General features: G+C 38.2%; 1 protein-coding gene across 3 annotated transcripts in view; it reads left to right on the top strand.

Moving 5' to 3' along the window:
* Positions 1-18455: 18455 nt before the first annotated feature.
* The window catches only part of USP25 (ubiquitin specific peptidase 25), a 146262-nt gene continuing 141826 nt past the window's right edge, over positions 18456-22891 (top strand). For 2 of the 3 annotated variants that reach the window (XM_012539505.3, XM_004264459.4), the window contains exon 1: positions 18456-18903. In XM_012539505.3, the coding sequence (XP_012394959.2) occupies positions 18859-18903 (45 nt within the window). In that variant the 5' untranslated portion in view covers positions 18456-18858. The remainder of the gene's footprint in view (positions 18904-22891) is intronic. The other variant, XM_049709728.1, reaches the window with a different exon arrangement.

The raw sequence follows: 22891 nt of genomic DNA on the forward strand, positions 1-22891 counted from the left end.
AAGGAACTGTGGGAAGTAAGGTAAGACAGAGAACAGGGTCCCACACTGAGAAGACCTTAAAAACTTGAATTTCAGGGTGATGTCATTATAAAGCATTTCTTAAATAGTTTTTATTTTTTGCATTATTTAACTATCAGGACACTTAAATCCATGATCCTGTTACCCAGCTTAAGTATTAAACTTTATTAATGCAGTTGATATCTCTCCCTTCCCTAATCATAACTGTCCCACCCTCTGCAGAGGTAATCCTCATCCTAAATTTGGTGTTTATTATTCTCATACATTTCTTAATACTTAGATACATAGGGACTTATTCTCCCAAACAAAACCAATTTTTCAAGTTAAAAATTTATTGTAAAGAATTGAAGGGAATAAATATGGCATTGAGTTTACAGACAAAGGAATGGATATCAAGGAATGGGAAGGAAATTTAGCACCTTAAATATAGAGAATGAGGAAACAATGAGTCAGACAAAGGTACTGGGCTTTGACCTGAGAGATTAGAATCATGATGTGGTGTTGACAGGTTCAATGAATCATGGAGGGGGAACTGGTTCCTGGCAGTGTAGATGCTGTTTTGTGGAATTTGGCTCTATTGACCATTCCCTCCTTGATGAAGCACTCGCCTCATGGCTTTCTGCCATAACTCTCTTTCGACTTTGTTTCTCCCTCTCCCATTGTTCTTTCTCAGTCTCCCTCATGGCTTCCATTTTGTGTTACAGCTCACACGTCCCTGGGTAGACTCATTTCCTTCCAGGGCCTTAACACACAAATGCTGATGACTTCCAAATCTGTCTGGTCAACATGTATGTTTCCTCAGTTCTAGACCTGGATATCTAATTGCTTGTGGTTATCTAGCTCCACAGTCACTTTCAGTGTGTCCAAAATTAGTCCTATTACCATCTTATTCTCCTTCTGTTTTATTCATCTTTTTAATGACATATTCCCTCTCCCTTTACTCTCTATCTTTGCAAATCACTCCCAAGATCTATCTTCTTACCCAAGCTAGAAAACTTTCCCACGCTTTTCCCTAAACATCAGCTGTGCCCGCTAATTCATGCTATGTCAAGTCAACTTCCTTAATTGTGCTTGTATTGACCCCTCCCCAACTCTCTCCACTACCCGAATCTCAGGTTCATTTTGTCTCTTCCCTGGTCAATTATGACAGTCTGTAACCTTATCTCCCCAGCCTCAGTTTTGTCCAACTCCTGCTATCTGTCTCCCATCTGCTCTCAGAGTGATTTTCTTTCTTTTTTTTTTTTTTTTTTCTGTACGTGGGCCTCTCACTGTTGTGGCCTCTCCCGTTGCGGAGCACAGGCTCCGGACACGCAGGCTCAGCGGCCATGGCTCATGGGCCCAGCCGCTCCGCGGCATGTGGGATCTTCCCAGACCGGGACACGAACCCGTGTGCCCTGCATCGGCAGGCGGACTCTCAACCACTGCGCCACCAGGGAAGCCCTGCTCTCAGAGCGATTTTCTTAAATATAAATATGATCATTTCCTGCCCTTACGTAGTAAAAAAAAAAAAGAACCCATTACCTTCTGCAGAGGCTTCCCATTTTGCTCTTCTGAGCCCTAATTAGGATTCTACAGAGTTGACCCAAAGGCAACCAATGGTACAAAGTTAGAGGCTGAAAAGGCAGATGACTCTTTTGGGCAAGACATAAAAGAGTTTTAGATCTGTGTCCTAAGGCAAAAGAAATAAATGCAAAAATAAACAAATGGGACCCAATTAGTCTTAAAAGCTTTTGCACAGCAAAGGAATCCATTGACAAAATGAAAAGACAACCTATGGAATGGAAGAATATATTTGCAAATGATATGACAGATAAGGGGTTAATATCCAAAATATATAAACAGCTCTTACAACTCAATATCAAAAAAATAAACAACCCAATCAAAAAATGGGAGAAGACCTGAATAGATATTTTTCCAAAGACGACGACATACAGGTGGCTAACAGGCACATGAAAGGATGCTCAACATCACTAATTAAAACAGAAATGTAAATCAAAACAACAACGAGATATCACCTCACACCTGTCAGAATGGGTATCATCAAAAAGAACACAAATAACAAATGCTGGAGAGAATGTGGAGAAAAGGGGACACGTACACTGTTGCTGGGAATGTAAATTGGTGCAGCCACTATAAAAAACAATATGAAGCTTTCTCAAAAAACTGAAAATAGAACCGCTATATGATCCAGCAATTCCACCCCTGGGTATACCTCCAGAAAAAATGAAAACACTAATGTGAAAAGATACATGAACCCAATGTTCATAGCAGCACTATTTACAATAGCCAAGATATGGAAGCAACCCAAATACCCATCAATGGATAAAGAGGTGTGATACATATATATACACACACAGTGAAATATTACTTATATATGGAATATAAAAAATAATAGAAATGAATGTATATGCAAAACAGAAACAGACTCAGATATAGATAAAAAGCTGGAGGTTATCAAAGGGGATAGGGGCAAATTTGGGGTATGGGATTAAGAAGTACAAACTATGTATAAAATAGATAAGCAACAAGGACATATTATACAGCACAGGGAATTATAGCCACTATCTTGTAATAACTTTTAATGGAGTATAATCTGTAAAAATACTGAATCATTATGCTGTATACCTAAAACTAATATAATATTGTAAATCAATTATACTTCAATAAAACTTTTTTTAAATGTGATATTTTCACTATCATTATTTTTTCCAAAAAAAAGAAGAGTTGGGGGAATTCCCCGCTGGTCCAGTGGTTAGGACTCCATGCTGTCACTGCCAAGGGCCTGAGTTGCATCCCTGGTTGGGGAACTAAAAATCCCACAAGCTGTGCAGCATAGCCAAAAAAAAAAAGAGTTGGGTTCAAAAGCCACAGGTCCTTTCCTCAGCTTCTATCCTTCTGTTAAGTAAATCATTTCCCTAGTATTTGTTGAGCACCTACCATGTGCCAGATATTCTTCTCAGTGCTGTTATACATGAACTCTTTTAACTTTCACAACAACTCATGGATGTAGGTAATATTTTTATTCCCACCTTACAGATAAGGAAATGAGTCATATAGATGTTAAATTACCCAACGTCACTCAGCTTGGTGGAGTCAAGAACCAGGACTTTAATCCAGGTAATTTGACTCTAGAATTTTGCTACTCAAAGTAGGATACATGACCAGCAGAATTGTATCACTGGTCATATTATTAAAAATTCAGACCTTCTGCCTCCATCCCAAACTTACTCAATCAGAATATGACTTTCTACAGGATTCCCAGGTGATGTGTATGTCCATTCATTTTTGAAAAGCACTGGGTTCTTAACTATTATATTGCCCCCATATGTCAGTAATTCACTTCCTCTTTCTTCTTTAGACACATGGGCTGGCTCTTCTTTTTTATGGGCCTGTCAGAAGCAAAATACAAACCCAGAATCTTTCTTCTTTACATTTCACTGAAGGGATGATAGCAAGAGGAACCTCATTTGTAATATATGAACGTGAGCTCCCAGTAGTGAGCTGAGCCTTCCTGAACACTCCTCCTTTTATGGCTGTTTCATCATTTGTCTTGAAACTGGCATCTGATAATCTCAGCATAGTGAAGACAGGAAATTAAGAAGCTAGAACTTTTCTGGTCAAGGGAAGTATAAACCAGTTATGCTAATAGTTATTATTCTAACCAGTTCTTGGTGTAGGTGAATTTTACAGCTCCTGAAGAGGAAGTAAGGGACTGATGTTCAGAATGAACCCTGGCTGTCCAAACACTTGATATTAAGTTAGTACCACTGGCTAAGCAGGCAGGAGGAAGGGGTGAAAGCTGCTGTGGCTTAGAGACCAAGTAGCAGGGAAAGTTGGAGATCAGATGCCATTCCAACCCTAATTGACATCATAATCACACATCACAATCTTAACAGCGAATTTAGGTGACACGTATCTTCTAAGTTAATACGGAAGGAGCAGGTGGGTTTCAGGATATACTGTAAACCATTTATGTTTATGAAACTCACTCATAGGGGCTTTTCAGGCCAGCCCCAGCCTTGGCTCCTAAGTCACCTGGAGATTGTCACCAGCACTTTGCTGCGTGTCTCACAGAGTGCTCAAAACCCAGCCAAACAGTAATGATAAATGGATGGTTTACAGAGATGGTTCGGAGAGATGGAGAATGTGCCACATCACACACCATGTGGCAGAAACTTAAGCAAAATCCTCATTAGACATGAGGATTCTTCATCTCTTTCTTTCCTAAGTGCTTTCTTCCCAATCTAGCTTTTTTCGCCTTTTCTTTCTTTCCTCCTTTCTTTTTTCACACAGTATCTAGCTAACTGCTGATCGTTACAAGCATGAACTCTAATTCTAAGTTAAATGACTTAAGCAAAACATAGAGTGGAGAGTTCAAAAAAGAGTAATTCATTTTCTAGCTGGTTTTACTATCTACAGCATCCATTCAGGGTCCTTATTCTCAGGATCCTGCCAAACAAAAGCAGGTTTCTTCCTAGCTGGGGGGTAGGGATATCTATTGTTAAGAAGATAACAATAGTTTCTCCATACTGCTATATTCTCCTCTGTTGTAGTACTTCTTCATGGTTATTTTATATATATATATATATATATATAGAACTAAGACTAAAATCCTTTACCCTATTGGCAAAGGTCTGAGTGGACATGCCATTCTCAACATACACAAGACAAGGTGCTTGCTTGTTGGATGGACGTATTTATGTGAAAAGCATTTTAAACAGGTCTTTGTGTACTTCAGTGACCCTGGGTACCTCACACACACCTAATCAGAGAGGCCCGACTTATATATATGTTTATACATTGGATTTCCACATGATATTTCTTAGGAAAAGGAGCTCCAATTCAAGAAGCAGTTTTTAAAATATCAAAAACAAGTGACAGACAACATAAAGTCTTACAAGTGCAAATTTATTTGCGTGGTGCAGGACTCTACATTATCTGGCCTCTGCCAGCCTTCCCAGCCTTAACTCCTGCTGTTCTCTTCTTACCCCACCAAGCCCTGATGCTGCCAACCAAAACTCTTGGGGTTCCCAGAAAGCACACGATGCTTCAGGCTTCTGTGCCTTCGCTTGTGCGGCTCTATCCATTTACCTGGGGAGCACTTATATCCATTTTGAGACACAATTTGTGTTACTGTGGCAATGAAGATGTCCTGGCTGCTGTAACAAAGCACCATAGACTGGGTGGCATAAATCACCTAGTGGTTTCTTTGCTCACAGTCCCGGAGGCTGGAAGTCCAAGATCAGGGTGGCAGCATGGTTGTGTTCTGGTGAGGGCACTCCTCCAGGGTACAGGCTGCTGACTTCTCACTGTGTCCTCGTATGGGGGAAAGAGGGCGAGAGAGCTCTCTGGGGTCCCTTTTATAAGGACACTGATCCATTCGTGAGGGTTAGTTAATTCTTGAGGGCTCTGCCCTCAAGACCTAGTTACTTTCCAAAGGCCAACCTCCTAAAATCACTACGTAAGGGATTAGGATTTCCACATATGGATTTCACTGGGGGACACAAACATTCAGTCCATTGCACTGATCTTCCCCATTAGAAGTGATCACATCTGTTCTTGTTACCCTGAACATACTCATATCACTGTACCTATATCACTTGTATTAACATGTGTTTTTGCTTTTATAGACAATAAGCTTTTTGACAGCAAGGACTCTTTTTCTTATTTGTCCTTGAACATCAGCCAGTGTCTGACTAATGTAAATATCCTTTGAATCTTTGAATGGGAATTCATTTGAATGGTTATTTCCAATCATAAACAACAACAGACTTTGATGCAAGAAAAGTTGCATAGGTGTACAGTCTGCATTAAGGCATAATTCTTCTTGAGAAGAGGTAATATGCCATGGATCTTTTTTTCCACTCTTGTATTTGTTTTCAAAGTGTTTCAGGTAAATATACAACATTAATAGTTTAGTCAGAACCAGTATCAATAGTGCATTACAAGATAAAGGTGTAATTTTCAACTACTTCATAAAGTCTGAAAGAGCTCTCTAAAGTCTCAACAACAACAACAAAAAACCCAAAAAACCCAACTGTGAATGAATCTTAATTTTTAAAAAATTTCTAAAATTTTGTCAAATTCTGTTGACAGATTTTTTCCTAAGAATAATTCCATAATTTCATGTATCCCCAACGGCTGTGTCTGCTTATTAAGAAAATAAACTTATAAAAATAAACATTTTCAGAAAGTTTGCAATATATATATTTGCATATATGTGTGTGTATATATATGTGTATATGTATATATATATAAGTATATATGTGTGTATATATATATATATATATATACATATATGACATGATACTTAGCAGGTAGTGATTGTCTTCTAGAATTGTTATTAGATACCTGGAAAAATTGAAAAGCAATAAGAAAGATTTACAAATTAATTTTCATTCTAAAAAGTAAGGCATACATTTGTGTTTGAATGTGTGTCAATAAGATGGGCTGCCTGACAGCACAAGAATATTGTGAAAAACTATCACTATGTTTTAAAAATGAGAAGTCAGAGTTAGGGCAAGAAATTAATGCAGACCAGACCACTTATACCTTGGAATTAGCATAGACTTGAATTAAAACTGAGATTGTTAAGAGTTCTTTTCTAATTGCACTGTAATAGAAAAAATCTATTTCTAGCCCTGTAATTTATTCGTATTTATTCTATGACTCACATTTATGATTAAATATGGACACTGCCTGGATATTCATCTAGATATAAAGGAAAGAAAAAAGCTGTTTATCACCTTAAGGATAGAATTAGTAAAAAAAACACATTAAGGTGTGAAAAATGAGCAACTATTAGTATGATATTTTATCCAAAATATGAAAGGCAACTACTTAACCTTCTAAATTCAATAAATCCTGTTATATAGGCAGAATATACTCTTTTCAAATGCCAACTTTATGTTCAGAAAAAAACAAATACCAAAAAAAAAAAACCCCACCAAAATCTGAAGAATCTTTTTATCTCCAAAAAAGAGAAGACAATAATTCCCAACTGTGTACATATTACTTGCATTCCTCAACAGCTTAGTCCAAGAATAAGCAAGTATCTTAGGTTTTCATTTAGCTGAATTGAGGAATAAGAATATATAAATTTCCCTAGATTTTTAGTTATTAATAAACAGAATATAAATATAATTTTTGGCTTTGAGGACATCCCTGAGTACAATTTTTTGTCATTAAGTTTTCTTTTTGTCAGTTGTTCCCAAAGAGAATATCAATGTTGAAACTCAGAAGCCAATTCCAATTTGTTTTAGTGCACGTCTAGTATCTGAGAGGTTTTCTATTTAATATTTAAACATGTTAATAAATATTTAAACAGCAAGTACTTGTGCTGGGTAAATTCTAACCACAGTAGAATGGAAACTACTTTACTGTTCCCAATTACCTTAAGTTGGTAATTCTCAGATATGAGGCTTTTTGATGTGTGATTGTGTATGTGTGTGAGTGTGTATGTATGTATGTGTAATCACTTTCAGTCTATTCAATGTAAAGTAATTTCCAGATTAATTTTGGGCCAAGTTGAATAAGCAATAAAGCTAGTTGGAAGATTAAAATGACTCTTCTTAAACTTTTTAGTATATGCTTTTGAACAAAATGAAAGTTTTAAGAGGAAACCAAAATTCTTTTCTTTTTTTCCTCTTATCTATTTACTATTATTATTATCCAATAATAATTATTTAACAAGAGATTTACCCTCTTAGCAATTTTTAATGTGTACAATATTATTAACTATAGGCACTCTGTTGTACAGTAGTTTCTAAGATGTATTTTTCTTGCATAACCAAAACTTTGTACCATTTGACTAATACCTTCTCATTTCCCCTGCCCCATCCTTTTGGGGGTTGAGGTTATTTGTTTTCCTTCTGTCTTTGTCCGTGGAAAATATGAGATAATAAAAGTGAGTTATTTTAAGCCTCTGAGTTTGTGGTAATTTATTATGCAGCATAGAAAACTAATATGCAAGCCTATGGAATATTACAGGTAACTCTGGTAGCCTTTTACCATTATAATACGTTTTTACATGTCTATATTCTCCTACACTTCGTGAGAGCTGGACTCCTCTTTGATTCTCTTTGTGTCTCTCTTCACTTAGTGCTTAAACATTCCTTGAATGTTCTTTGAATGAATAAATTAATGGATGAATTCCTTTTTGTTGTACTCTGGTTCTTTTTCAGTTCAATCTTTCTGCTAAGAAACTGCCCTTCCCATCTCCTCGTTTTATTCCTTCCTCTGACTGTTCTCAACTGGAGAAATGGTTATATCCAATAACCAGCCATTTCTGGTTATAATTAGCAAGCATTACCATTGCCAAGTATAGTGAAAGTTTATCCCCTTGGGTTTGGGTGTCCATGTGAGCTATTCAAATTAATGTATTGATATCTTTCTTCATATTCAATCATAAAGACATTTTTCCATTGGCATATCATCAGCTGTCACTTAACAATTATTAGGACATTCTTAAAATGGATTTCCCATAAAAGTTGTCCAATTAGAAATACTACAAGATACAATTACTCTATACATTCTGTTACTTAGGAAAAACTGTGTCAGTCAGGGTTCATGGTGACAGAAATCAATTCTGCCTTTAAGAAAATAGTGTTGGAAACCTACCTGGCAGTTGACAGGATAAAAAGAAGGATAGAGAATTTGGATTGGAAAAATAGGTCAGAACCAGGAGAAGATGGAAAGTTAGAAGCCAAGCTAAAGTGATGACCTTCATGCTGTCAGTGCAGAGTGTTGCTACACTCTTGACTTGATGCTGGACATCACTCACGAAGCCCTCATCACCACCATCCTCCCACTTGACCCCCACTCCCACCACCAGAAATAATTCTCAATTGTCTCTTTTTTTGCCTCACTAGCTAAAGATTCAGTGGACTGGCGAAGCATCTGATTGGCAGAGCATTCTATGGCTCTGGGAGAGCAAGTATCTGGCATTCTGGTTTCTGTGGCAGTAGGTGGAACCCTACCTCTCACCAAGACACAATGGCCATTTGTCCAGACATGGGGTTTAGATAGTGGGCTGCCTCCACCCAAAAACACAACCCCTGATACATCCAGTACAAAGTGTTGGTGTTTACCTTAAAATAGGCTTAGTTGGATGGAATTGTTGAAAGAAAACAGATAAGAGTTTTCAGAAAGACTTGAAACAAGGACAGAGAAATCTGGAATATTAGAGTAAGATTATTTAATGGCCAAGTGTACAACCACTTTTGGCAATAGTTACATAAAGAAGGAGATAACCCCAAATGGTTCTGGAGAATTCTTGTCTTCCCAGAAATTGCCATTCATATGCACAGCTGTGGATAATTCCATTTAAGTGAATGAGGATTCTGCAACGTTCAAAAAATGTGATTGCCATACTGAAGAGTGTTTTTTTTCACTCAGCGTCTCCTACTCACCAGCTAACTGTTATAGAGATTCTGGCTACAGGGTTTCCTGCCCATCTCCTCCAGGTAATTGGTTCAAAACAAATACAATAGGTTCATGATCATTTACTTCAAGTTTCTGTGAACCAAAAGTAAAGTTCAAGTTTTTAGTACCTTTATTCAGTAGGCTGGGACACAAGACCTGTGCTGTCAATTACTTCTACTTCACTCTTTCTCCACCAAGGCCTATATCAAATGCCATGCTCTCTGTGAAACCTTGCTTTATTTTCTTAGACTAAGTCCATTTTTCCTTCCTTTGACTTCCAGTAATTTGTAAATAAATTTGCTTATTAACATCTCTTATTTTGTTGTTTATATTCTTGATTCTCCTACCAGATTGTGAACTGTGTCAGAGTAAATACCATCTTCTTTAGGAAGAGTTAGGTGCTCCTTATTCCTGGTTTCCTCATTACCTGGTACACTATGACATTGTTTCTGTAGCTGACTCCCCAGCAGACTGTAGGCTTTTGGGGGTTGAGGTTATTTGTTTTCCTTCCGTCTTTGTCCATGGTACTGAAATTCAAGAGTCAATAGGGTGGGATCATTGGTTTGTCTTAAGTGGACTGGTCATAAACAAGATATAATAAACTTCAATTTATTTGGCAAAATTATCATATTTTTGGAATTCCAGTGAAACTCATGTGTGTGTGTGTGTGTGTGTGTGTGTGTGTGTGTGTTTCTGTTTTTTTGGAAGTTGATCCTAACATGCCATGTGAAAAAGAGTTAGCATTACATCACTTACTCTTTGAAGATAGAAAAAAATAAAATTGAGGATTGAGTATAAGCCCTTAATATAAGAAAGCATATCTTCTTCATCTGTTATTGCTCTCCTGACAAAGATCTGCATAAGTGAGTGGTAAGTCAATACCACAATGTACCTTTTTGAATTCATTTTAAATAATGTTGGCAAATGAGGCAGTGTTGCAAAATATATTATCTTCTTAAATCAGCATACATCAGAGCTAATACACTGGACTAAGAGTCAGATCTGATTTCTTTATTTTTTTATTTAATAAATATTTGCTGAGGTATTATGCTAGGTACAAGGTTTGACATGACCATACACTTGCTGTGTACTGTTGGCAAGTCACTCAACCGCCCTGAGACTAGGCTTCCATATTTGTAGAATGGATATAGAGTATGTCCTGCCTTGTCTCATAGCATAGTTAGTGAGGGTCAAATGAGACACCATATATTCAAGTGATTAATATATGATAAAGCACTTAAATATAAAGTTATAATACTTATTATGTTCTGTTATTTATAACATGTATAATATAGCTACAAATTATATTAGCTAGTGCAATAAAACTATATTTATTAAATAGCACTATAGCTAGCTCTCAAAACCAATTCCTAATTTCCATAATTTCATACTACCACAATATTATAATAACTTATAACAGTATCATACCTTTGAATTGTCCTCTACCATTTTCAGAGTACTTTGAAGTAAGTCTTCTTTGATCGTTTCAACAACAGAGAAAGTAAAGTCACCTACTCTGCTTTATTTTTTCATTCACATATTTCTAGGGATCTACTTTTCTACATGATAATTTCTAAATCTAGAGCTAAACTGACTTTTGAATGGTACTTAAGTAAGCAAGAAATTTTGGTTCAATTTATTTCTACTTCAGTTTCTCAAAGGATCACCATAGTGATACATGATACCTGAGAGACATAAAGAATTGTCAGATCAGTTTTATTTCTAGTTCTTGCAAAATGCCTGATGACAATGGAAGTCTACAGTAGTGGGTTTCAACATTTTTTAAATGGACTGCATTTTTTCTAGGACTGCTTTACACACTGAAAAATTAGTGAGGACCCCAATGAGATTTTAAGTCTGTAGGCTGTATACCCTTCATATTGGAAATTACAGCTGAGAAATTTCAAAAATACTTATTCATTATTTCATTTAAAAACAAGAAATGCATTACATTTTGATATAAACATTACTTTTATGAAAAGTGACCACCTTTTCCAAAACATAAAAGATGAGCGAGAAGGATGATATTGTTTTACATTTTTGGAAATCTCTGATATCTGGTTTAACAGAAGACAACAGAAATCTCTAATTTGCTTCTACATTCTATCTGTTACCACATATTGCTTGTGTTGAAGAATAAGAGGAAAATCTGGTCTCACACAGATATATAGTTGGAAAAAGGAGCATCTTGCAGACCCCCTGAAAGGGTTTTGAGGACCTCCAGGATCCATTAATCACACCTGAAAAATGGCTGGTCTACAGTGTAGAGGGTTTAAATGCCAAAGCTTTGAAGTCAGACAGACCTTCTACCTGAATTCAATCCAGTTTAATATGTTTTGGTTGTGTGTCCTTGGATAATTTACTTAAATGATAAGACACAACTTCTTCCTCTGTGAAAAGAGTGTAATAATTCCAACTTCATGAGGTTGTGGTAAAGATTAAATTGCTCGGATTGTGAAGTGCTTAGCATAGGTCCTGGCCCACAGTAAGTGTATGGAAAACAGTAGCTGGCTCTAATGTATCATAGGCTGTTTCTCGTACCCTGCGCAAAATAGAAGGCCTAGAATAGTCAACTTAACTCATCTGACAGTAAGGACAGTCTTAGATAGAAGGTTCTGAAATTGAAACCAATAGGATCTAATTTTAAAATATGCTATCCTATTTTCACTTATACAAGATTAATTCTCAGTTAATATTGCCACACAATTGCAGGTGTTTATGATAGCCCAAACTAAAGCTATGGTAGATTTGAACAGAACCATTTAACTAACCTTCACATAAAAAAATTCCATGCATTGTTGTTAATGCAAAACAGACCAAACTGCTAGACTGAGAAAATAGTAGATTATTCTATATACATCTCATTTTATAAGATGGTAGTAGGTATTCTAAATATACTAAAAACAGTTTCTGAAAGCCTAGAAAGTAGGAAAGGGGATTTTTAAAATTTGGTTTTATCCATTTACTTATTTTTAAAATTTATTTATTTTATTTTTGGCTGCTTTGGGTCTTCGTCATTGCACACGGGTTTTCTCTAGTTGCAGTGAGCGGGAGCTACTCTTCGTTGCGGTGCATGGGCTTCACATTGCAGTGGCTTCTCTTGTTGCGGAGCACCACTCTAGGCGCATGGGCTTCGGTAGTTGTTGCACACAGGCTCAGTAGTTGTGGCTCATGGGCTCTAGAGTGCAGGCTCAGTAGTTGTGGTGCACGGGCTTAGTTGCTCCACAGCATGTGGGATCTTCCCGGACCAGGGCTCAAACCCATGTCCCCTGCACTGGCAGGTGGATTCTTAACCACTACGCCATGAGGGAAGCCCTAAATTTGGTTTTATTTTTGTTTATAAATTCATTTTAATTACACTTATTGAGCACCTATTTAGCATAAACATTGTGCAGAATCCAAAAATGAGTAGCACTTCTGCCTAATCTTTAAGGTTTTTTTCCTTTTGTTCTGTTTCTACTTGCTAATAGCTTTGTTTGTCCCAAAATAAATTTCTGACTTGCCATATCTCTAGTATGTATTTTTAAAAATTAAAGACATTTATATCTGAACTTTGTGTCCTTTTTACTATCCAAGAGAGAACACAAATGATCAAGGGTCTGAAATTAGTGGTAAAGTAGTTGCCCAGGAATAACTAAACTAATTCTTTTGTACATTATATGATATATGAAACTATTATAGAAATGTCAGTAGAACAGTCCCTTCTTAGACTGTCAGATTTTGTAAACTGATCTCACTTAACTCTGCTACTTGTATTGTTTTCCTAGACTCAGAATATTCAAACCCAGCTGAATAATTCTTCTTGGTGTTCATCTAATGGTTTTAACTTCTCAATTTATAGATCATGTGGAATCCCTAATAATAATCATAGCGAGAAGCTGCTCACATTTATTATGTATTTACTTTGTGCCTCATGGTGTTCTAAATACTTTACATGTACTTAATCATGTAATCATCAAAATAACCCTATATTATTATTCTCATTTTATAGATTACTGAGACCCAGAGAACATATGACAGTAAAGGTCATGTCAGAAAAACACAGTACTCTCTGAATATTTAAATCAAGGGATAATTCAAAGGATTGGTTACACAGGTAAGGGAGGAGTACACCAAAGAGGGACAGTGAGTTAAATCAGAGTTTAGCAACAGCAAGAAATTATTATGACTCTTAATTTGGAGAGATGATGGGAGGAGGCAAGGTTTCCAGAGCTCAGGGACTTGCTTCACCAGGAGAACCTTGAACCAGGGTAGGTCAATCTGGTGAAAAGTGGAACCACCGAAGAGACATAGCTCAAAGAGATGCCCCCAAGGGGAAAGGGAGAAGGAGAAAGCAGAATGGCCTGGCTTCTCCCTTTCTCTCACATTCTAATACCCCACCTATCCCTTTCATTGGCCAATCCATTCTGAAGCCAGCTGAGCTGAGAGCATGGGATATGCATGGGTAGTTCTTTCCGTGATTCAGAGCAGAGCAATAGAAGTGCAAGGAATGTTCCTGATAGCAAATAGGCAAGGAATATGCAGAAGGCTTTAGGAAGTTGGCCAAGATAAACGAGCTATCAGTCTTTCAGTGGCTCTTTGGGATTTGGACATACGTAGTAATCATGTGCCCTGAATAAGGGAGATAGAGGTTTCGAAAAGTGACATTAGTCACTTTCTGATGTGTTTTTTTCTGCCCATATATGTCATAGGATAATTTCAGGGAAATGTTTGCCTACCACTATAGCAGGGGAAGAGAGGTAAGAAATGAGAAAGGGTCTGGGATTCTAAACCATTTTCAGTGTCAGAGTATGCCTTTGAGCATGTTCAAGGTAAGAAGAACAAGTGATTCATGCAAGAAATCTCCACTTTATTGTACTGTCTCTCAGTTGATGAAGTATAGCTTTTTCTCCACATAGACCTTGCTTTCAAAGTAGACCTTGCAAAGATATAGTTCACATTCAACTAGAATCTGTTTTCAGTTTTTCAAAACTATTCTAATTGGAAGCGTCAATATTGGCAGAAAATGTGGAGATACTATCTTTTAATGTGTTAATGCATCCCTTGACAATCTAAGAGGTTATGGGATGGGGCAGGAAAACAGGAAATTTGACGTCACATAGGCATGAAGTATAGGATTATAAGTAAAGTAGGCTAAATATAACTGCTATGAGCTGAATTTTGTTCCCTTAAAGTTCATAGTACCTCAGAATATAACCATATTTGGAGATAAGATCTTTAAGGAGGGATTAAGTTAAAACGAGGCTGTTAGAGTGGGGCCCTAATCCAATATGATTGGTCCTTATAAAAAGAGAAAGAGACACCGGGGGAGTGTCTATACAGAGGGTCAACCAAATATGCAGAGGCAGCATCTGCAAGCCCAGGAAAGAGGCAGCAGGAGAAACCAACCCTGCTGGTACCTTGATCTTTGACTTCCAGCCTCCAGAACTGTGAGAAAATAAATTTCTGTTGTTTAAGCCACTCAGTCCATGGTATTTTGTCATGGCTGCCCTAGCAAACTAATATGCTGACCAAAGAAGCAACATCTGGAGAGTCTCAGTGTGGGAGGCATTACTGATGGCTAGAGATCCTAATAGTGATATATTTATAAAACAATATGGCTGCCAGGACCACAAAGCTGTCAGATTGGAATGAGAAGTTAGAGTTAGACACACACTGTAAAAGTGTAAATAAACTTGTTTTTCTCTCCTTCATGGCTGCCCATTTAATTCAATATGCATTTTATTGTGCATGTATTAGTCAGGAAGTACTCTTACAGGTTCCAATCTCTGAACACTCTATTGCTGAGTGGTGCTATTGTGACATCATAGAAACCTCCTCTTTGAATGATTGCTTATGGTTCCCTTATTGGTGGAAACAAAATTGTCCCAGAATGTCAATACACCTTAAGAAGAAAAATAATTCCAATCCTCTTCAAAGTAGATTTAAAAAACACTCTTCTGTTGTGGCAATTGTTCAAATCTACCCTGTGAACTGAATGTTTCTCACTTGTTCATATCTTACAGATGTGCTTTGGCAACATATTAGACTTCGGGTGTCCAGAAACAGATTTTCAAACCCTTTCTAAATGAAAAGAAATAAAGAGTCAGGATAGAATAATACCACCTTTTCTAAATGAAAAGAAATAAAGAGTCAGGATAGAATAATACCAATGTCCTTGGTTCATATATAAGATATAATATTAAATATTGTTAGAAACATCATTTTGATCCACAATAGAAAAACAGAATTTATGTTAAAATCTAAACATTTAAACAACCTAAATATCCATCGACAGATGAATGGATAAAGAAAATGTGGTACATATATACAATGGAGTACTATTCAGCCATAAGAAAGAATGAAATAATGCCATTTGCAGCAACATGGATGCAACTAGAGATTATCATACTAAGTGAAGTAAGTCAGAAAGAGAAAGACAAATACCATATGATATCACTTATATGTGGAATCTAAAATATGGCACAAATGAACCTATCTATGAAACAGAAACAGACAGACATAGAGAACAGACTTGTGGTTACCAAGGGGGAGCAGGGATGGGGGAGGGATGGATTGGGAGTTTGGGGTTAGTAGATGCAAACGATTACATATAGAATGACTAAGCAACAAGGTCCTACTGTATAGCACAGGGAACTATATTCAATATCCTGGGATAAGCCGTAACAGAAAAGAGTTTAAAAAAGAATGTATATATGTGCATAACTGAGTCACTTTGCTGTACAGCAGAAAGTAACACAACATTGTAAATCAACTATACTTCAATAAAAATAAATTTAAAAAACTAAACATTAAATTTTATGTGAAATTTATCACCTTACTTGCTTACCTAAGTGTCAACAATCCAGAGCAATGCAATAATTTAGGAATTATTAAATAATATAATGGGGATATATAATTCCAGCAACCATCCATATTAAGGCTGATGCATGAACAGCAAAACTGATACTGGGGCACATTTTAAAAATGATTTAGGATATCTGGCAATGCGTCTTATGTGCAAATTTATCTCAAATTCTCACATTTTTATCCTCTATTCATTCCGATTGTATGCTTTCTGGAAAAAAAAATACCTATAAGGAAACATGAAATTTACTTCTTAAAGTTCTACAAAACCACAATTAAGATTTAAAGAAAATTAAATAGGAAAACATCAAAAGTGATTAGGGTACAAACTACCCTATAAAGAGTTTTATTTGGTAATAGTATAGTAAGCACTGGTAAGATAACTTTTTGTAGAACTAAAATCTAACTCAGGGGTGGGATAGGGAGGGTGGGAGGGAGGGAGATGCGAGAGGGAAGAAATATGGGGTTATATGTATATGTATAGCTGATTCACTTTGTTATAAAGCAGAAACTAACACACCATTGTAAAGCAATTATACTCCAATAAAGATGTTTAAAAAACTAAAAATTAAAAAATAAAATCTAACTCAGAGGAACATTTATTGCCAAATTCTAGAAACTAAACTAGTATCTAGCAATATCCTTATAAAACCACAGTACCAGATTTTTATGTTAAATTTAACTTTCTTAAATTCAAATGTCATGAACTGGATAGATTTAAAAAAAAATCTGTAACACAGACAAACTTGGAGTTGATATGTGGAAAGAATTTTCATCTATAAATGAGGAAAAATGGGCTGTAGTAAGCTTTTGTTGACAAGTCACCCTCTTTGGGTCTCAGTGTTATAAAAAATGTGTGCATTCTATCAGAACTGTTGCATTATTCCTTAAAATTCTGGGTTTCCAACCACTTCACAACCTTTCAAATTCTTCTGTTAAAGATGTAAAATAAAATTTGTAATCTGTCAAAATCAAATGAGCAAATAAACATGAAGACTCAAGAGAAAGACCTCAAAAGCGATTGAAGTCATCTAAGGGTGCAGAGCAAAGACAGCTTGTAAAGTGCACAGATTGATTACAAAACCTTAGGAGTTACTGTAATCCATGATTATTAAATAAAACCTGATATTTCAATGATCACGTACCAAACTTGCTTTTCTTGCCATCAGATTAAAAACTGTATCCAGATTTGCATATGTGTGCATTGTATTTGTGACAATACGCACTGATTATTCCCCCTCTCCCGCCACACCATCACCCTCACGTCCCTATCTGCTTCCTATCCCCAGATTAGCTCCTGAAACTTAAGATATTTTTGAGGCTACAGATTGCTTTCTCAATATTAGGTTTTCCTTACAATGCCACATATAGTCAAGTATTCCAAGCAGGGTGGTTAACAGATAATTGTTTGGCAACTGGGATATTAGGTGATGTATACCATCTAAGCAGTGATACTTTTGTAATATTGTCTGTTGTATAGACCGTATTTCATTTATATCAAACCTTTGGAAAATATACCTTATTTCTCCAGAGCCTAGCAGTGACTGGCACATGTTTGAATGAAAGAAGTAGACAGAGAATATCAATATTCATTTACGTAATGATTAGTTAAGGATTAAAGTACATTCCAGCATAAGGGCTTCTGACAGCCTTTTGCTTAAACCACACTTGACTTTTCCCTTCGGGCGAGTATACTGCTTGTGAAATTCCTAGAAAGGCCAGAGACATAGAAAGGAGCTGGGATTCGGGACCCAAAGCGGTTTTGGGACTTTATGCGGCCTGGAGAGAAATGTTTTGTCTTGGAGGAGTTCGGAAAGCCAGCGATCTAACAAATTCTGGGCACAGAGAGAAACGCTGCCCTCCCGCCTCGGCTTGGAGCATCGCGGAGCCAAGGGCAGGCGTCGCGCAACCTGCCGCAGGGGCGGCTCCGAGGCTCGGCCCACGTGGCGCTCCCTCGCTCCACCCCCGGGAGCGCGGGTACGGGGGGTGGGGCTCCGGGGCGGCTCCGCCCCGCCCCGCCGCCCCGCGGGTCATAATGTAGGGTTAGGGCGGCCGGAGGGCGGGGCTCGGCGCGGGAGGAGCCGCCGGGCGGGGGCGGTGACGACTGTTGGGGGAGGGGAGGGGAGGGGAGGGGAGGAGGAGTCGCGGCGGGAGGAGGAGGACAGCGCCATTCCGGCCGCTCCCTCTGTCCCTTCTCCCTTCCCCGCAGTGGCCCGCGAGCCGCCAGCGAAGGAGCGCGTGAGTGACGCGTCCGGACTTGCTCGCGCCCTCCCGCGCCGAGTGTCCGCCGCCCCGCTCATGGCCCGGGCCGCGGCCGACGAGCCGTGCTGAGGCGGGCCGCGCGGAGTCGTGGGGCCGCCGCCGTGGCCCTTGCTGTCTGCGCCTCGCCGCCAGCCCGCGGTGCCCGCGCACGCCGGCCGCCATCGCCTTCGCGCCTGGCTGGCGGGGGCGCTGTCCTCCCCGGCCGTCCGCGCCGCTCCCTGGAGCTCGGCGGAGCGTGGCAGTCAGGGCCGGCGGAGGCTCGAGGAGCCGGACGCCGCCGCCGGTGTCGCCGCCGGCGTTGCGGGGGCCATGACGGTGGAGCAGAACGTGCTGCAGCAGAGCGCGGCGCAGAAGGTGAGGCGAAGCCGCGAGCCGGTGCGGCCCGGCCCCGCTCCTCCTTCTGACATGCCGCCCTCACCCGCCTCGGCCGGGACCTCCCCGGCCTCCCCCGCTGCCGCCCGGGCCTCCGCTGCCCTGGGCTTCCCCCTTGCTGCCCCCCGCCCCTACCCGCTTTGGGGGCGTCGCGCCCAGTTCCGGGCTGCGTGTGGAAAGCGGGGTGTAGTTAGCGTGTTTCAGTCCACTTCCTTCTTGCCGATTGTTTTCCTGTAACAGACGGTGCCGGGTATTTGGTTGAGCGCGACCTCACATTCCTACACTCCTCTATATGGCTTCTTAATTAAACTTTATCTTCCTCCTCTTTTTTAAAAAAGGAATAGCCAGTTGTCATCCCTTCTGAACCCAGTTTTTATTTCCAAGGTAGAAACGTTCCAGGCCTGCTATTTTGCAAAAGGGTCTCCACCAGAATTGCATAGTCGGCCTGGCGGGACAGGTACATTAACCAGGTAGACTCGGTGTAAAAGTAGAGGATTTGGTTGGTTCCTTTTCCTTTCTTCCTCCCTCCCTCCCTTCCCTCCCTTCCTTCCCTTCGTTCCTTTCCTTCCTCCCTTCCTTCCTTCCTTCCGTTTCTTTTTCTTTTCTTTTTTTTCTTTTTTGAATATAGAAACTGTCCCTTAAGGAAACCTTTCTGGCCGTGTTTATTCCAGGAATCCTTTGTCCCCTAAGTTTGACCTTGTTCCATCGTTCACCCTTTACTCTTGCCTTAGTCACACATTCGAATGGTCACTCACTTAAGAAAAAAATCTGCGTGAAGTTTCAGATCTTTTACGTTAAGTAATGAGAGATGCTACTTTTTTTCTAGATTTTGCTTTCAGAATCTCAAGTGCACTATCACGGCTTGCACCATATCCTGAAAAGTAGTTGGCTATGACTTAATTTTTTTTGGGGGGGGTGATCATTGGTGTGAAAAGCATTTTGGGCAAAAGGAAAACATTGCTTTACTCGTCTTGGAATTATGGGGGTAACCAGCGTTTACAGAGAGCAGCTACCAAAAGTATATTTGATTTTTCTGGGAGAGTAGTGAATGCCCCACCCTGTTGTAGTTTTGGCATTGTTATATCCTACCTGTGCTTGATTTTAGAATAAGGGCTGCTGTCCTGCTGACTATGTGTATACACGCAGCTTGCTAAGTTTTTGCTTTGAGATTATTTTTAGAATTTTATTATAGTACTTGAGGTAATTGAAGATGCTCAAGAATTTTGGAAAGCAAGGATAGTGCATTGTTAGTTTAGGCGCTTTGGGAAACTTGTCTTTGGAACTCTTGTGTGCTGTACTGGTTAATTTAGAAGACTATTGCAGACTGCAGTTTATTTACAGTGAAATAATTCTAGATTTAATAATGGGAGTTTAGAACAGTTTATCTCCTAATCCCCTCCATTCTGTTTGGAATACCTTAAACTTTAGTTTTTGATGTTGAGTATGACAAAGTCTTAACACTTAGAGGAGGATCTTGTGGTCATATGTATACTAAGGAATATTTAATAGGTTTGGTGTCGCTTCTGTTTATAGTTCTGTCCAAAGTTGAATATTAAAGGCCATGTGTTTCAAAGTGGGAAATATAACTCATATTTTTCACATCTCTTAAATTTGAACATTGGCAAGAAATTTGTGAGTTTTTAAAATTGATTTTGGACTAAAGTACTTCTGTAGCATAAAATTAGGTAATGCAGATCTGCCCAATTCAGAGGTTTATGCATAAAATTGTGAATCAAGAATCAAATTACTGAAAGTGGTCCTGGCCACCAAGTCCAGTTTCCTAGTTTACTGAGTCCCCTCCTTAAACAAAGGGAGTAGTTGTTAGTCTAAAATATTACCATTATGATGCTGTTTTTAGTGTGTGTCTGTCAGATCATTGATACTGTGGACATTTTTTTAGAGCAATACAATTGCATTTATTTTTATACTTCCATCATGGTGTTTATGTATTATTTTTAAAAGAAACATGTAATGTGTTTGCTTTCTATATCAATATACTATTACTTTGTTACTCAGAACTATTTAAAAATATTCGTATAGGTTCAAATACCTTAAACCATCCACTTAAAATGAATTGACAATTTTAAATCCACCGTGCTAGTAACTAGGAAGTAGACTTCAAGCTAGTAACTAGGAAATGAACTACTTTAGAAGAAACAAAAGTGAAACTCTTTGCTTTTAAATTAGAAACTTTATGAATTATTAGTAAAACGAGAATTGCCTAGTGCATATTGCATAACCAAAATCTTAGCCTGTTTTCTGCTGTCCTTTAAAAAATTGTGTGTTGTATGCTCATGTATAATATTAGCTTTATATAAAGAGCCATATTTTGGTAGTTGGAACAGTTTTCTATTTTTCAAGATTTTTTTTTTCTTCCAGAAGGATGTATGATTAAAAAAAAAAAAGCACAACACTCATATGTCTTTTGTCACCTACAGAGTAGCTTGTCACAGGGTAACATAAGGCAAGGGCTGTCTTTTCCTCTGATGTGTTCTTTGCTTGATTGCTCAAGTTTAGCCATGGCAGGGAGTTATGAGATTAATTGTAACTGCAGAGAGCTGTTTTTTTGAGTTTTAAGATGATACAGGTGAAGTGGAGTTGGCAGCAGATTAGCTACAGTTAAAATCTGTCATAATTTTGTTCTTGAACATGTGTATTCAGCCTTTGTGCTTGATATTTACCGAAGTGTAGGATCCTTGCATCTCAGAAATTTGATTCATAGATTCAGGTCCCAAATAAGGATTTAAAAAAAAAATACATCTTTATTGGAGTATAATTGCTTCACAATGCTGTGTTAGTTTCTGTTGTAGAACAAAGTGAATCAGCCGTATGCATACATATATCCCCATATCCTCTCTTGAGCCTCCCTCCCACCCTCCCTATCCCACCCCTCTAGGTGGTCGCAAAGCACCAAGCTGATCTTCCTGTGCTATGCTGCTGAGTAGCATTGACATATATACACTACCAAATAAGGATTCTTTAGGCAGCAATATAGTAGCCTTCCTCTCAGGGACCAAATTAATTTGTAGAGTTAAGTGAGCTGGATACTACTCCTCCTGAGTTAAATAAAACATAAGGTTCATAAGGGAAGGTATTTTGCCTATTTCATTTCACCCTAGGGCTTAGAACAGCTCTGTGCACTTAGTAGGTTTCAGTAAATATTTGATGAATGAGTGAGTGTTTTCTAAAAGGAATGCAAGCGCAGGGGTTATTTTAGTTCCCTAACTGAATCTCACGATTTAACATTATTGAGAAACGATGAAAGCTCGAAACTGTGGACAACTGTTAGAATAAAGGCGGTGTAGTGAAAAGACTAGGATGTGGGTTGATCTAAATCACCTTTCTATGACCTTGGGCAAGTCATTAAATGCCTCTGAATCTTCTTTTAAAGCCTTAAAGTTAGTATGATTAGACATGAGCAACTTTTTAAGATCTGAGTGTTTAGTGTAGCAAAGCATACATTTATTCCAGACAGGGAGGATAAAAAAGAAATAGTAGAGGATGGAGGCAGAAGGAATCTTATGGATCAACAGTCAACTTTCACTTAGTTATACTGGGGGTTAGGTGGGAAGGATGTCACAGATTAACCAAATTAAGAGTTAAAACAAAACTTGCAAAACAATACAAGCTGAATTCAGGGTAAATTTCTTAGTTAAAATAATGTGGTATTTTCTAATTTAGGTATTATCTAAAGTTATAAAAATATAATACAACATTTCAAGGGACAGTTAACATTATATAAATCACTCTAAACATTATATAAAATGCATATTCTTTAGTATGAAATAGTTGGTTATCTTGGTATTAGCATAAGACTTGGTTTGCAGAGAGAAAGGGATCCAGCTGCTTATTCCCTTTTTACTCCTTTCTTTTCTCACCTAATTTTGATTTGTTATTCTAACATTGTATCCAGCTGCCTTAATGAATTTTCATTAGTTCTACTATTCTGTTGATATTCTTCAATATTCTT

The sequence above is a fragment of the Orcinus orca genome, chromosome 5, assembly GCF_937001465.1.
Source record: "Orcinus orca chromosome 5, mOrcOrc1.1, whole genome shotgun sequence".
NCBI classification, from domain to species: Eukaryota; Metazoa; Chordata; class Mammalia; order Artiodactyla; family Delphinidae; genus Orcinus; species Orcinus orca.